Source organism: Saccopteryx bilineata, chromosome 5 (assembly GCF_036850765.1).
Source record: "Saccopteryx bilineata isolate mSacBil1 chromosome 5, mSacBil1_pri_phased_curated, whole genome shotgun sequence".
Classification (NCBI taxonomy): domain Eukaryota; kingdom Metazoa; phylum Chordata; class Mammalia; order Chiroptera; family Emballonuridae; genus Saccopteryx; species Saccopteryx bilineata.
In genome coordinates, this window is record NC_089494.1 from 220,608,510 (window position 1) to 220,623,200 (window position 14,691).

At 33.2% G+C, this 14,691-nt stretch overlaps 1 protein-coding gene across 5 annotated transcripts in view; it reads right to left on the reverse strand.

Moving 5' to 3' along the window:
• The window catches only part of ADGRL3 (adhesion G protein-coupled receptor L3), an 870,179-nt gene that overhangs the window by 433,418 nt on the left and 422,070 nt on the right, over nucleotides 1–14,691 (reverse strand). For all 5 annotated transcript variants that reach the window (XM_066233208.1, XM_066233205.1, XM_066233207.1 and 2 more), the window contains exon 5: nucleotides 6,298–6,511. In XM_066233208.1, the coding sequence (XP_066089305.1) occupies nucleotides 6,298–6,511 (214 nt within the window). The remainder of the gene's footprint in view (nucleotides 1–6,297; nucleotides 6,512–14,691) is intronic.

A 14,691-nucleotide genomic window follows, 5' to 3' on the forward strand; every position in this document is an offset into this window, starting at 1 on the left:
TCATTTCTTCATTTATTTTTAAATTCATTTATTGATCATAGAGAGAGATGAAGAGAGAGAGAGAGAGACAGAAACATCAATTTGTTTCTATATGTGCCCTGACCAGGGATTGTTATGAAAATAGTTTTAACCTTCAAATAGCAATTCCTGGAGGGGACTCGGGGAATTCGACTTCCTATAAATGAAGATTCAAGAATAGCTACATGAGGAGTCAATACTTCCCAGGGCCAATATAATACCCTTTAGCATTTACCCACAGTTATTCTGAAATATCTGAATCATTTATTAAATTTTTAAATTTAGAATTACACATATTTAACATAATTTCATTAAAAATTTAAGAAATAGCAAGGAGGACTAGGAAGCATTTTAGCAGGATGTTATTAAAATATATTCGCAGAATCGCAATGGGCCATATAATATTAGGAGATAAGAGATACATGCCTTCCAGACAGGTACTCTCCTGTTTTTTCATAATCTCTACATTCAGATTTTGGGAATGGGAGTTATCACACTTTCTTCCTTCATTTCTGTTTTTATTTTTAATGTGTGTGTGTGTGTGTGTGTGTGTGTGTGTGTGTGTGTGTGTGTCAGAGATAGAGAATGAGACAGAGAGAGGGACAGATGGGGACAGACAAACAGGAAGGGAGAGAGATGAGAAGTATCAATTCTTCATTGCTACTGCTTAGTCTCCTTAGTTGTTCATTGATTGCTTTCTCATTTGTGGCTTGACCAGGGGCTACAGTAGAGTGAGTGACCCTTTGCTCAAGCCAGCGACTTTGGGCTCCAAGCCAGAAACTTTTGGGCTCAAGCCAGCAACCATGGGGTCATGTCTATGATCCCACGCTCAAGCCAGGGACGCCATAATCAAGCCAGATGAGCCCGCGCTCAAGCTGAGAACCTCGGGATTTTGAACCTGGTCCTCTGCTTCCCAGTCCAACACTGCACCACTGCCTGGTCAGGCTGTTTGTTTTTGTTTTTATTTTATTTTATTTTTAATTAACATGCACACAACAGTAATCCTTAAGGCACTGAGTTAGAGAATATAATTTCCATGCCTATATGTTCTTTTCACTACAAAAACATGGATTCAGTGGAAAAGTCCCTGATATGAGGAATTGTTTTTGATCTGATATATTCATAAGAGCAATACAAGATATAATGTAATGACTCTGTCAAAGGAGCCAAGGAGAAAATTCACATTGAAAAACTCATGTACATACACACAGTTATTGCAGAACATTTACTCAGCGATGTACGTACAAAAATTGCCAGTGGCATGTCTTCCTCTTAACTTCACCAGGAATGAATACAACAGAAACCAAGATCTTTTGTAAGCTGTAAAATCCCCTGCAGTGGTATTGATATAAACTGAAATATAACTTTTTCAGAATGTGAGAAACAATTCTCTCTCGTCCACTTTTTTTTTCATGTCCCTGATGTGACTATGACACATAAAAATGTAATATTGTTAAAATACTGCTAAAACAAGTTGGAGCACTCACTTACATAGAAAAAAATAACACCAACTTTAAACATTTAACATTTCTACTTGATTGAAAACACTCCAGATGGTATTTTTTAAAGGTCAAATTCATGATCTTGGGCTCTAAGAGAATTCAAACTGTAGGCAACATATAGGATGAGACAAAACAGGTTTACTATTGTCAATCCACAAAACACAAAGTTTATTCCTATATTACTATTTATTAATTATTTATTATTTTCCCCAAGAACAACTGTATACCTGCTTTTGTCCCATCCTGTTATTTCCCTACATGCCTCCAGAAATAACTGCTAATATTTCTTTGATATTGTCCCCCCACCAAAAACCCCAAAATAAATTTTACTTGATTTCAAATATTCATTGTTTAGCTTACAAAATAATGCACTGAAGATAGACATTTGACAGAAAACAGATTAGTCACTGGGTTGGAAAGAAGACGGAGCTTAACAGTAATAGGCAAGGTGGTGATTGAAATACTCTAAAACTGATTTATGGTGATGATTCTACCACTTGTTAAATTTACTAAAAATATTATTATATGCTTGAAATGGGTGAATTATTTGGTGTATAAAAATGCTTCAATACAGTTATATAAAAAATAAATGCATTGAATGAGAGAAGCCTGACAAAAGAAAGCATATACTATATGAATCCATTTATTTAATTTACAAAATGTGCAAAACGACGTTAGGGGATTAAAAGTCAGAACAGGCAATACTTGGGAGGGTGAGCATATCACTGGTACAGGGCTGTCTGAAGTACTGTTAATGGTTCTGTGTCTTCATCTGGTTGTTAGCTGGATGAGCTCGGTAAAAAGGCATTGAAAAAAAAGGCATTGAGTTGTATACCTATGAGACGCACAATTTTCCTGTTGTACTCATATACATATTTATATGTGCATTCACAAATGTCTTTTTTTAATTTGAAAGATATATGCAATTCTATGTGAAGTAAGACTGTTATATCACATATTTTAAAAGGCGAAAGATTTATACGATCTGAAGAGAAATCAGAGCTTGTATATACATATTTTAAATGAGTCATCAAAAACTGTCATAAGGATACCGTAATAAATGATATTCAAACTCCCCAGTTTATGTCCCATTTAAGAGAGAGATTTCAGAAGAGTTTTTATTGGCAAAAGAATCATTGCATCATGCTAGTTTATCATTGGATTATCAAGTGTTCTTAGGAGCATGTGCAACAGATCTTCGCAGACAATTTGGAGGAATAGTTAGGGGTGGGAGGTAGGCCTCAAACAGTGGCACATTTGGAAAAAGACCTTAGAGAGATTGAACAGTGCACAGCAGAACACCAGTACCTGTGAAGCCATGCTAGAAAAGGATGGGTGAAGGGTAATTGAGGGTGAAGGGAGGCTGCTCTGTTGCATTCTTTTTGGGTGTTAATCCACTTAGGTATCTAATGTCACTTTGGTTTCTTCTGGTTCCACTAATGCTGTCATCCCTTAATAACCAGCTTAATACTTCCTCTCCACAAACACTTCCAAATATTTAGCTAAAAGAGTGTTCCTTTTTTTAAAAAAAAAAAACTATTTAAAAAGTGTAAATGAGATAAAAATAAAATACCGAGCAAAAAATATTAGCTGTTTGTTTTTTACTGGCCAAAAAATACTATTCTTTTGGAGGCAGGAATCATGTCTGATTTATTTATCCACCAAACTCTAGAGCAGCTGTCATGGTGAACTAAATATCATGGACTTTCAAGTGTTAGTGGACTTAAAAATAGAAACATTTCCATTAATACCTGAAGATAACATGAAACCTCAGCTACATTCAAAATGCAAAATTTCTGCAGTTCCCAGTTGCCAACAGTCATTTTCACATTTTAGATTCCAAAGTTATGTGTACTATTTTTTAAAACCCTCTGAGGTATGTAAACATAACATAAAAATAAATACAAATCATTCGGTTAATAGAGTTAAGAAAGTTTTTAAGTGACATGACAAAATCGGAGAGCGTAGTTTTTTCATTCATTTACACATTATACAAAAAAGTTAGTTTTAAGGTAAGATGAGCAGAAAGTCTAGCCTCTAGTAACCTACAACTGACTTTTAACTTGGCAACTGACTAAAACGTAGTAATATACATTTATGAATATTTAGATGCAATAAAGATGGGTGTCGATGATAATGATTGAGATCAGGAGTTCTGAAATGGATACGTGAGTGTGTTCTGACATTTTAACGTCTTCCAGTAGGGTAATGGAGAAAAGGTAAGGCACAGGAAACTGAGAGGGGGCAGAGCGGCAGGGGAACACACTTGAAATTGAGAACAGGAGGTGCAATCTGAAAGGCAGTGAGAGAACGGGCCTCTCTCGAGCAGCATCAGGGGGCATAGTTTTACTAGGGAAAAATGTACAAATAAAATGTCACATAATTTTCCATCCAAGTCCCCAGTTTTTCACATTGAACTAAACTGCTAGTATACAATTTTATTCGTGTATTTGTTCAACGTGCATGCAAACATCTGCATATTCTAAAAATGTCTCACGTCTGCCCTTGCCTGGACATCTAATTTATGAGGCTGAAACAAGTTATGAAGTCTTTTTTAACAAGTTTATGCAAGAATACACAATTATTTTTTTATAAATAATCTAGAGAAGTGCTTTTAAAATGTTTAAACCCCAATACAGTATATTTCTAAAAGTTTAAATGAAAGAAAACGCCAGTTAATCTCTTTTACAAAAGATGTTTTTCATTACGATTTTACTTCAAATGCATTAAAATGTCCAGATCATAATTAGTAATTATTAGCATCATTTAACTTTCTGTCATTGGCATGCCTGTGAAAGTTCATTATAAAGCAGCTTAAGTGGATACTGTGATTCCATCTCTTGGGAGCTTGCAAGATGGAACCTGATATCTCCTCTCCAACAGTCAAAAGCATTTATTTTGCACAAGGGTAAATATAGTATATTTAATAGTCCAAACACAAGCAAAGAACTTGCCTCCACGGAGAATTAACCATAGTTATTTCACCTAAGTGACAATTCTTATTGAGAAACCACCAGGAGGGCTTCCACAAGTGATTTACTCAGGGTACTTAAGGCAATTTTACTCTGCAGATTTGTCACTTTATAGATGCATCCCATATAATTCAGTAGCTCCAGAGGATTTTTTTTGCAATAATTATAAGATTAAGGACTTATTTCAAGAGCCATAAATAATATCAATGAAAGGATTAAAACAATTTCAATGAAAATCATATAGAGATCAAAGAGCTAGTGAAGTTAATGCTTCTGCTACATTTTAAATGAAAAGCTAATCATAGAGAAGCAGAATTTCCTCTTCAACCCACACCCCAAATGGATTTTAAAGTTTGGTGGTCTGACAGAAACAAAGAAAGTAACCCTTCTTTACCACTCATGGAAAACTCCTGAAAGAACTTTACAACATCTACATGCCACAACATGATTAGACTTCTTTGAGGCACAACATCTGAGAATTTAACCATAATTGGTATATGTCAAATATATAACAATGAGAGAGATATACAAGAACCAAATGCAACCAAATTAAGATAAAATAGTATCCTTAATTAAAATATTTATTATAAGCACTCACCTTGCAATGAGCCAGTATTTTGGAAATAAAAATACAGAAGCCGTCAAATTGGCCCAGTGAGACCACTATCCTTCAAGCATATCTCACAAGCTTTGATTATCAAATTTCTGGCATGTTATAATTTCTTTCATTAATTGATAAAAACAGCAATGTATATAAATAAGATATTGACTAAACCATTAATCACATACAAACATACACAGAATTTTAAGTATATCAGGAAGATGAAAGGTTAAAAATAAGGTAGGTTTTCTTAAGCACAAGAAAGGTAATCCTTGAAACCTATTGTTTTTGCTTTTATACTTCAGTTTGTTTATTTTTACATAAGCTATAATTTCCCTCACAGTTTAAAAATATCCTTAAACAATAGAAGAAAAAAATGCCTACAAAAACAAATTGAATAAAAAGATTCACTAAATAAAACAATTGATTATTTAAAAATCACTTTGAAACCAAGTATTCTGAATGACTTCCTCTCTGATTTCTGAGAAATCACAGTAATAGTAAACTAATTTTAAAATATATTTAATATTTAGCTAATTTATCAAGAAATTAACATAATAAAGCCTTCTATAGCTTGGATCTCTATTGACCTATCTCATTAGAGATGAAGATCTTTTTCTAATCCAGTGATATTTATATTATTTTAATATGATAACCCTTTAGAAAGCTTAAATGTATTAAATTATTTAACTTACATACTAGTCATTAAAATAATATTTTTTTCATTGTTTCCAAAGCCAAATAATTTTTAATCAATAGTCTTTTATTACAATGTATCTTAATTAATGACTATTAAAATTGCCTATTAATTTTATTTTTATTCTCCCTCCACTGATAGAAAAATAATTGTTAACAGTAAGGTGAGTTTTTTGTAATTTCTGAAGACAATTACAAAATTTTGCTTTTGGTAACTGAAAACTAAACTTAATTTTTCATCTAATGAACCGAGTTCTAGAGAACATACAGTTAACTATGAAACTTAAGAAATAGACTAATAAATTTAAATAATTTCCAAATGTCATTTGCAATTCTAATACTGTTATCTCAGTAACATGGAAAATACTTTGATATTGAAATAGTAATTCAATTTTCCTAAAATAACACGACTTTTTATGCTCTTACCTATGCTGAATATGTCACACAGATGCATGTTGAGAGCTTATATTAAATGCACACACAAAAAAGAATATTAGTAGTATCATACCTTTGAGACATAATCTTATAGGCATCTGGCAGATAGCATCGTATATTCTCCATCTGAGCAGGGTCAGAATCACAGATTTTGTCATCAGTCCTCCCATAGTTGGCACTTTCAATCATGATGACATCTGTTCCTGGACAGCGGAGCTCTATGGGGTAGCTCTCACAGGAGAGCTCTCTGCGGACCACAGCCATGGGTATTGGGGCGCGGCTGAAAGCTATGGGAGGGAAGGAGGAGGGAAAACAAATAAGTCCTCTTCATTACATACAAGGGAAAGTGTGTTTGTTTTTCTGGTGTTTGGGGTAAACTAATACCAAAGGATAAGTCTGATGCAATTAATAATTTTAATTCAAATATAATATCTCTTACTTCACTAATTTCACCAGTGCTTTTTACTCTAAAAATAACAATGATTTCTTCAAAACCTTTCTAATAGTTCTCTTCTTACACATCGAAAAAAAAGCACCCTGAATTCTCTAAAAATGTGGCTGCTATGTGAAGTGAAGACTATATAGAAATATCCAATAGGCTGAGTAAAATTCTCGGAGAAGCCTCAGGGTAACTGTGTATGCATGTTGTATTTTTTATGGAAATCATGACTAAAATATTGCACTATTTTTAGTTTTATATATATATATATATGTGTATATATATATAGACACCCACATACATACATACATATAGTTATATATAGTTATTTAAATAAAGTAACCTATTTTAATTTTTAGCCTATTTCAATTTTAAAACACAATTATATAGTTTTAAGTAATGATTAACATAATCTATACCTTGTGAGTCAATAATAAAAGTAATGACTGTTCTTTATTTAAGAAAGTAAAATGGGTATGAATTTTTTTTTCTTTTAGCTTCCTCTCCTTACTTTTTTCCAAAAGTCAAGAAATAACCAGGTAACAATGGTGTAACTTTCTGATTAGACTTTCCACAGAAAAACAAATAGGTGTTAGATGTTTCTTCCCATCCCTCTTTTTATTTTACTCAGATTGTATCACAGTACACATATTGTTTCATACCTTAATTTATTGTATTAACTAATTAAACAATATATGGAAATGTTTTCATTTTTATATTGTGTCCCTCATGTTTAATCACTGAATTATATATAAATATAAAACATTAGTAAATTAATCTTAAATTGATGAACATATAGGAATATCTCAGTGTTTTGTGTAACACCAGAAAGAAATATTAACATATTGTATACCATGATTGTAATGTTTTGAAAAAAATATAATTATCCAAATATATTTAATGATATATCTCTATAGATGAAATTGCTTGATGAAAGGGGAAATATATTTCAAGTTTGGTAAATATCAACTAGATGTCTAAACATTTAATAAAAAATGCTTTATTTTCATAATAAAATCTTTATTAACTCTTCATATCTCTTATGTTTCTTTGTTTTACCTTTTTTATTCATTTTAGAGAGGGGAAGGAGAGGGGAGAGATTCAGAGAGAGAAGGGGGTTAGGAGCAGGAAGCATCAACTCCCATATGTGCTTTGACCAGGCAAGCCCAGGATTCCTAACCAGCAACCTCAGTGTTCCAGGTCAATGCTTTATCCACTGGGCCACCACAGGTCAGGCAAAATGTGCATTTCTACATTTCTATTATTTCTAAAATAAAATACCCTGCCCTGGCAGGATAGCTTGGTTGGTTAGAGCATCGTCTCAAAGTGCAGAAGTTGTCAGTTCCATCCCTGGTCAGGGCATGTACAGGAACAGACTGGCATTCCTCTTTCTCCCTCTCTCTCTCTCTCCCCTCTTCCTCTTGCTAAAAATCAATAAAGATTTAAATAAAATAAAATAAAATATTCTGTTTACCTATCATTCAGAAATTAAATGACTTTTAAAAAGATTTCTTGATTTTAAAGAGAGAAATATGGGAGGGAGAAAGGCAGAGAGAGAAAGAAAGAGAGAGAGAGAGATCAATTTTTTCTTTCACTTATTTCTGCACTCATTGGTTGATTCTTGTATGAGCCCTGACTGTGGATCAAACCCGCAAACTTGGTGTATGGAGACAGTCCTTAACCAACTGACCTACCCGGCCATGGTTCTAGATGATTGTTTAAAAATAAAATACCCTTTTTTAATATTGTGAGTCTATTTTCATGGATAAAGACATTTTCATTAATGGACTGAGTATTTTAATTAGTATAATTTACTGAATAATAAAACTTCTAATTTGTGAATGCAGTTGCATGATTTTGCTCAGTTTCAATGGAATCATAGAGATTTGTTTATTATTAATAAAAAGAAGTCTTTGAAATCAAAAATTTCCAGAATGTTTATATCAATATTTGAGTATTTGCTATAAAACAATTTGCTTCCTAGCTTTGATATAAACATTATTAATTATCACACTGAAACTACTTCCAACCATTGAACTGACCTGGCTACATTTTGTTTACTTAAACAATTAAGTTAAGGAGAAAAAAAGGTTAATTTAACAACAACAAAAAAAGAAAGCAAATAAGCAAATTATACTATCAAAGCACTTTTTTTTACAATAAGGACAATTTGGTTGAATAAAACTCGTCAATTTGTCAAAATGTGTACATAAACATATATTTAATTTGGGTCTTTAATTGTTAAAAATATAATTTAGAATCAGACACTAGACAGTTACAAAGTCAACTAGAATGTGAATTTCAAAAAATTTCCAGTTATTTCTTTTGGCCCTAGAAGTAGCCTTCAAAAATTATTTATATGGCAAACTTTTCAAAGAATTAGAGTTAATTTGTCCATGCTTTCTACCATTTAACATATAATTGTATTTGTATCAGTAACCCAGTGATAAATTGCAGTGGTAAATGATGGATGCTTTGTGTAAAGGAATGCATTACTGGAAACTATAACATTATCTAATTACCTATTTAAATTACTTTTAATTATATTACCAAATGCTTTAGTCTGGAAGCAAAATCGAATGAAAACAATATGTTTCAGTTTTGCTTTGTTTTACCATTCAGTTATCATGGAGAAACCTGTTTATGAAGAAAAAAAAAGAGTAAGATATGGAAAATGTCAACCTTCAACGGAGGATAGCCAGTGAAATAGTCTATTGTATACTGTACTAGGGCAATATTTCACTGGGCAAATTGAAATGGCAATGGATAAATAATGTGGGGCAAAGAACACATATTCTTGAGCTTCTTCTCACTTTTATTTTATGAGCTAATCTGTTAATAACAAGGAAGAGGGTCATCTATTAGGTACGTACACACATATTAGCTGAATAAATTTAAAAAGCTTAAGATGTGAAATCTGCTAGCCTTTGACAGAATGCTACATTTTGTTAACTACCCACAACCAAGGGCCAAAGAGGACATGGATTGGCTAAGTGGGCCAGAACCTCATGAAGCGCCCAAGTTCAACAGTAAACTTGTCTAAAGAAAAGTGCTTCTCATCAGGGATTAAACAAGAGCTCTGTGTTCTTGTTCACTTGTTTCAGTATAAATCACTTTCTTTCCTTCCTCCTTTTCTCAGACCTCAGCACTCTGCTGTTGAAACTCTTGTTTTGTTTTTCTCTCTCTTTCCTACTTTTAAGCTTGCTTAGAGAAGGTTCACTCAAAATGGAAAATCCTGGTAAATTGTGGATAATAACTAAAGATACCAGTTTAGGGCTTGAGTGGAGGTGGGGACAGCAAGCTAAAAATTGGTGACTAAAGTCGAATGATTCTTCTTGTATCCCTATGAAACAGCGTCAGAGACTTGCTAGGATAATGTCAGGACATTTGAGGGGAGTTTTCGAAGAAGGGACTGTTCCTTGAGGTACAGGATTTTAGAAAAAAATATATCAGTAAGAATAAATAAAAGACTAAAGACAAACTAAGAAGCAAGCAGCCAGTTATTTGGTTGAGAGCATAACCCAGTATAATTAATTAAGTTTTAAACATGTTGAATTAAAGGTATCAGTATAACATTCAGAAATGTTCAAACATCAGCTGGATTCATGAGTCTAGAATTCATACACTCAATATAGGCTAAAATCATGACAATAATGTAAAGTATCACAGGAAGTGCCTATAAAGTAGAAGACAATGAATGAAACTGGAATATCAGTGGCCATGAAAGAAATGTTGAAGTAGCATACTATTTAGTCACAGGACATATGTATTTATGTAACATAGAGAAGGGCACACTGTAAATCTATCTATTCAAGGAAGATTTTGACTAAATAGACAAACCCACCAGCCATTGCTTTGAGGGGAAGGTACTTAAATAGTCATAGAACAATTGAATCAAACACATATATATGAAGCCACCAATGCCTTGTTCAACTCTGGTTTATCCATGGATTATTCTACATACTCAAGGATTCACTCAAAAAATAATTGCTGTAGTTTAATCTCCATTTACAAGGAATAAATCTCTAGCCTGCCTTATATATTTGTTTGCTGTGAATATCAAAACATTAGCAAAAGAGCCTGAATTTTTATTTATTTTTCATTTATCTTTATACTTTGTTTATTCCAAATTGTATTTAGTCAAATAAAATTAAATCCACTACAGAATTAAAATTGTTAAGGCATGAATAAGAAAATGCATATTAGGTTATTTTGAGCATTAAAGACAAGATGTTTGATTATATGGGTAATGACAGAACATTTTTTTTCTCTGTTTAGGAACAAACAAAAAAAAACCAACAACATAATTTGAGGAATGGTTGAACATGAGGGTAAAAGAGAAGATTCCAAGGATGACTGCCAGGTTTCTTGCATAAGCAAGCAAATGGATAAACAAAATCTGAATGGAAGTTGAATACAGGTAAAAAACTCAGAAAAACGATTTTTTTTCCTTCAGCATATTTTTAATCTATTGTGTTTACATAGATTCAAGTGTTCCATCAAATACATCTCCCTCCCCCCACCCTAGTTCCCGTTGATACCCCCTTTGCCCCCTCCCCCCAATTCCTTCCCCCCTTGCCTCCAGGATTTGCTGTCCTACTCTCTTTATCTCTGTGTTATATATATATATAATTATATATATATAATTTCACTAATCCCTTTCCCTTCTCTGATCCCATCCTCTCATCCCCTTCCCCTCTGACCACTTTCCCTCTGGTCTCTGTGACCCTGCCTTTGCCTCTATTCTGTTCCTTAGTTCACATTGTTCATTAGATTCCTCATATGAGTGAGGTCATATGATATTTTTCTTTCTCTGCCTGGCTTATTTCACTTAGCATAATAGTCTCCAGGTCCACCATGTTGTCACAAAGGTAAGGTTTCCTTCTTTTTCACGGCCACGTAGTATTCCATTGTGTATATGTACCACTGCTTTTTAATCTACTGAAAGACACTTGGGCTGTTTCCAGATCATGGCTATTGTAAACAATGCTGTAATAAACATGAGGGTGCATTTCTTCTTTTGAATCAGTGATTTGATATTCTTATGATATATTCCTAAAAGTGGGATGGCTGGGTCAAAAGGCAGTTCCATTTTTAATTTTGGGGGAATCTCCATACTGTTTTCCACAGTGGCTGTTCCAGTCTGCATTCCCACCAGCAGTGCAGGAGGGTTCCCTTTTCTCCACATCCTCGCCAACACTTACTCTGTGTTTGTTTTTTTTTAATGGGGTGACATCAATAAATCAGGATACATATATTCAAAGATAACAAGTCCAGGTTATCTTGTCGTTCAATTATGTTGCATACCCACCACCCAAAGTCAGATTGTCCTCTGTCACCTTCTATCTTGAGAAAACCGATTTTTAACATTTAAAACCAGAGCAGTAGATAAAGTAACCGAGGAAGGGAGTATGGATTTTCTCAAGTAGGTCCATTAGGCAGTTTTACAATATGTCCATAGTTCTTGGACAGTCCTCCATTTTTATTCCCTTCCCCTTTGAATGTGGCCTTTACTCAGTGGTGGGATTCAAGTAATTTAACAACTAGTTCTCTGCCCTAATGATCTTTCTAAGTATAAAAAACCAATATAACAAAAGATAGTTTATTATTTCACGCATTTAATACATAAATAAAAAAGGTACACCAAACTAAATTATGTTATATAAAATATTTTAAAATATTAATGAAAAAATATTAAATGATACCTGACAAAAAATAAAACTGTTACTTAAAATATTTTCATATTGCTTCTTGACTGGCATTCTCATTTGCATTTTTTTTTACCTATGATGGAATCAATATTACTACGGGCGTTTAGAATACGCTGTTGCACAGATGAACATAAAAAAGAGTAAGGAGTGTAAACGTGTGCTTTCCATATTGGGTAGTTGCCCAGGCGACCAAATTAGAGAGAATCTTAATTACAAGTGCCATTTAAACAACTGGTTCACCAAACTCAACAAAAAATTAGGTATCGGTTCTGTCGAATCTGTGGAAATCGGCTGAATCCCACCACTGCCTTTACTTAGTGATTCACTTCTAATGGACATAGTGTTGTAGAAATGAGAGTGTGTGATTTCCAAGAGTAGTTCATTAACAAGACATTGCATCTTCAGCTTCTCTTTTAGATCACACATTGTGCAAAGCCAGTCATCGTATCTTTTGTTTGTTTGTTTAATTGTTTTTATTTAAACATTTTTCCAAAGATTTTATTTATTGATTTTAGATAAAGCAGAGAAAGCGGTGAGGCAGCGGGAAGCATCAATTCAAAGTAGTTGCTTCTTCTATGTGCCTTGACCAGGCAATCTGGGGTTTAAATCTGACAACCTCAGCATTACAGGTCAATGCTTTATCCACTGCACCACCAAAGGTCAGGCAGTCAGCATATCTTGAAAACACTCATACCCCATGGTAAGATCTAGGCAAGGAACTGATCCTTCTCTTGAAAGCTGCCAAGAACTTGCAAGGCAGGCAAGTGAGATACCTTGGAAGTTGATTCTACAACCACCAAAAAGCCTTCCCTTGGACAACCGATCCAGATTGACTAGCCAAACAATGACCAGATCCCTAAGCTAAAGAAGCTTCAGAGGATAATAATTTGTATTTTTTTAATTTTTTTTTTCATTTTTTTTCATTTATTCATTTTTAGAGAGGAGAGAGAGAGGGTGAGAGACAGAGAGAGAGAGAGAGAGAGGAGAGAGAGAGACAGAGAGAGAGAAGGGGGAGGAGCTGGAAGCATCAACTCCCATATGTGCCTTGACCAGGCAAGCCCAGGGTTTCGAACCAGCGACCTCAGCATTTCCAGGTCGATGCTTTATCCACTGCACCACCACAGGTCAGGCAATTTGTATTTTTTTAAGCCAGTAAGTTTTGGGCAATACATTACTAATATGCATAGCCCTGAACCAAGCCTAAAAAATGTTTAGAATGAACTTTGAATCAGTTGGACAGATGTTTGACAAGTACTAAATCAATAAAAGAAAAATATTATGTATTACCCACACAGTTGGCCTATTATGACCCCATCAATTTGCCATCATTTAGGCCACTAGTTAAAGTATAAACACACACACACATATATATATATATATTTTATTAAAAATTAAAATATATAAAATTTGTATTTTATTTATTATTTAATATATATGTATATATTAAACATATGAGAAATAATTTTTGTGTATATATATGAAACTGATTATTAATAAGTGTTAAAAACATTTTTTTTTCTTCACTGATCATAAGAAGAAATAAAGGCTCTTTTGAAAAGTTTAGAATGAAAAGAAAATAGATCTGGTTCCCCATAAAAAAGAAGCATTTAAACTACTTGTAAGTCAAGGCTAATGATTTTAAAGAAGTTTCTTAATTATGGAAAGGGGCACTTAGGTATCTAGAAATGGGTCACTTTGTACTAATTGTGAATGCGTTTTTAAAATACTTCATTACTTAAATGCTGCCAAAAAGTAAATATTCTCAATTTTAAGTTTGAGCAGAGCTTATAACATAATTTTCTTAAATATGTGTATTTCTCAGTGACATCTTAAGTACCAACACATTTATACAAGTTTATAAAAAGATGCTGAGAAAACCTAGTCCAAATATCTGGCAGTAAAAATCACATTGGAACCTCAATGAACTATCAACCTATCTGAATTTCAACAAGTCTAATTCAACAAAGAATACATAAAATTTAAATGATATTTTCAAATTTAATCAAGTGTAACACAGTGACAAATGAAACTGAAAAAGGCAATTACATTCCGAAGTTAAAAAAAAAAATTAGAATTCTAAAAATATAGGGGGAAAAAGATCTAATGAAGGGAATATCATAAGTACAATTATTGCTGAGGTGTCCTTTTGACTTACAAAGCAAAAGCATGAAAGTAACATTATTTGTCATTTTTGAGGATACACATACACATACAAGGTGGTGGCCTTCAAGTGAAATTGTCAATACAGAAAATTTTGCTAAAATATGTAGCAAGTGTTTGAATAAATGAATTCATATCTACTTGTCATAACTTCTCA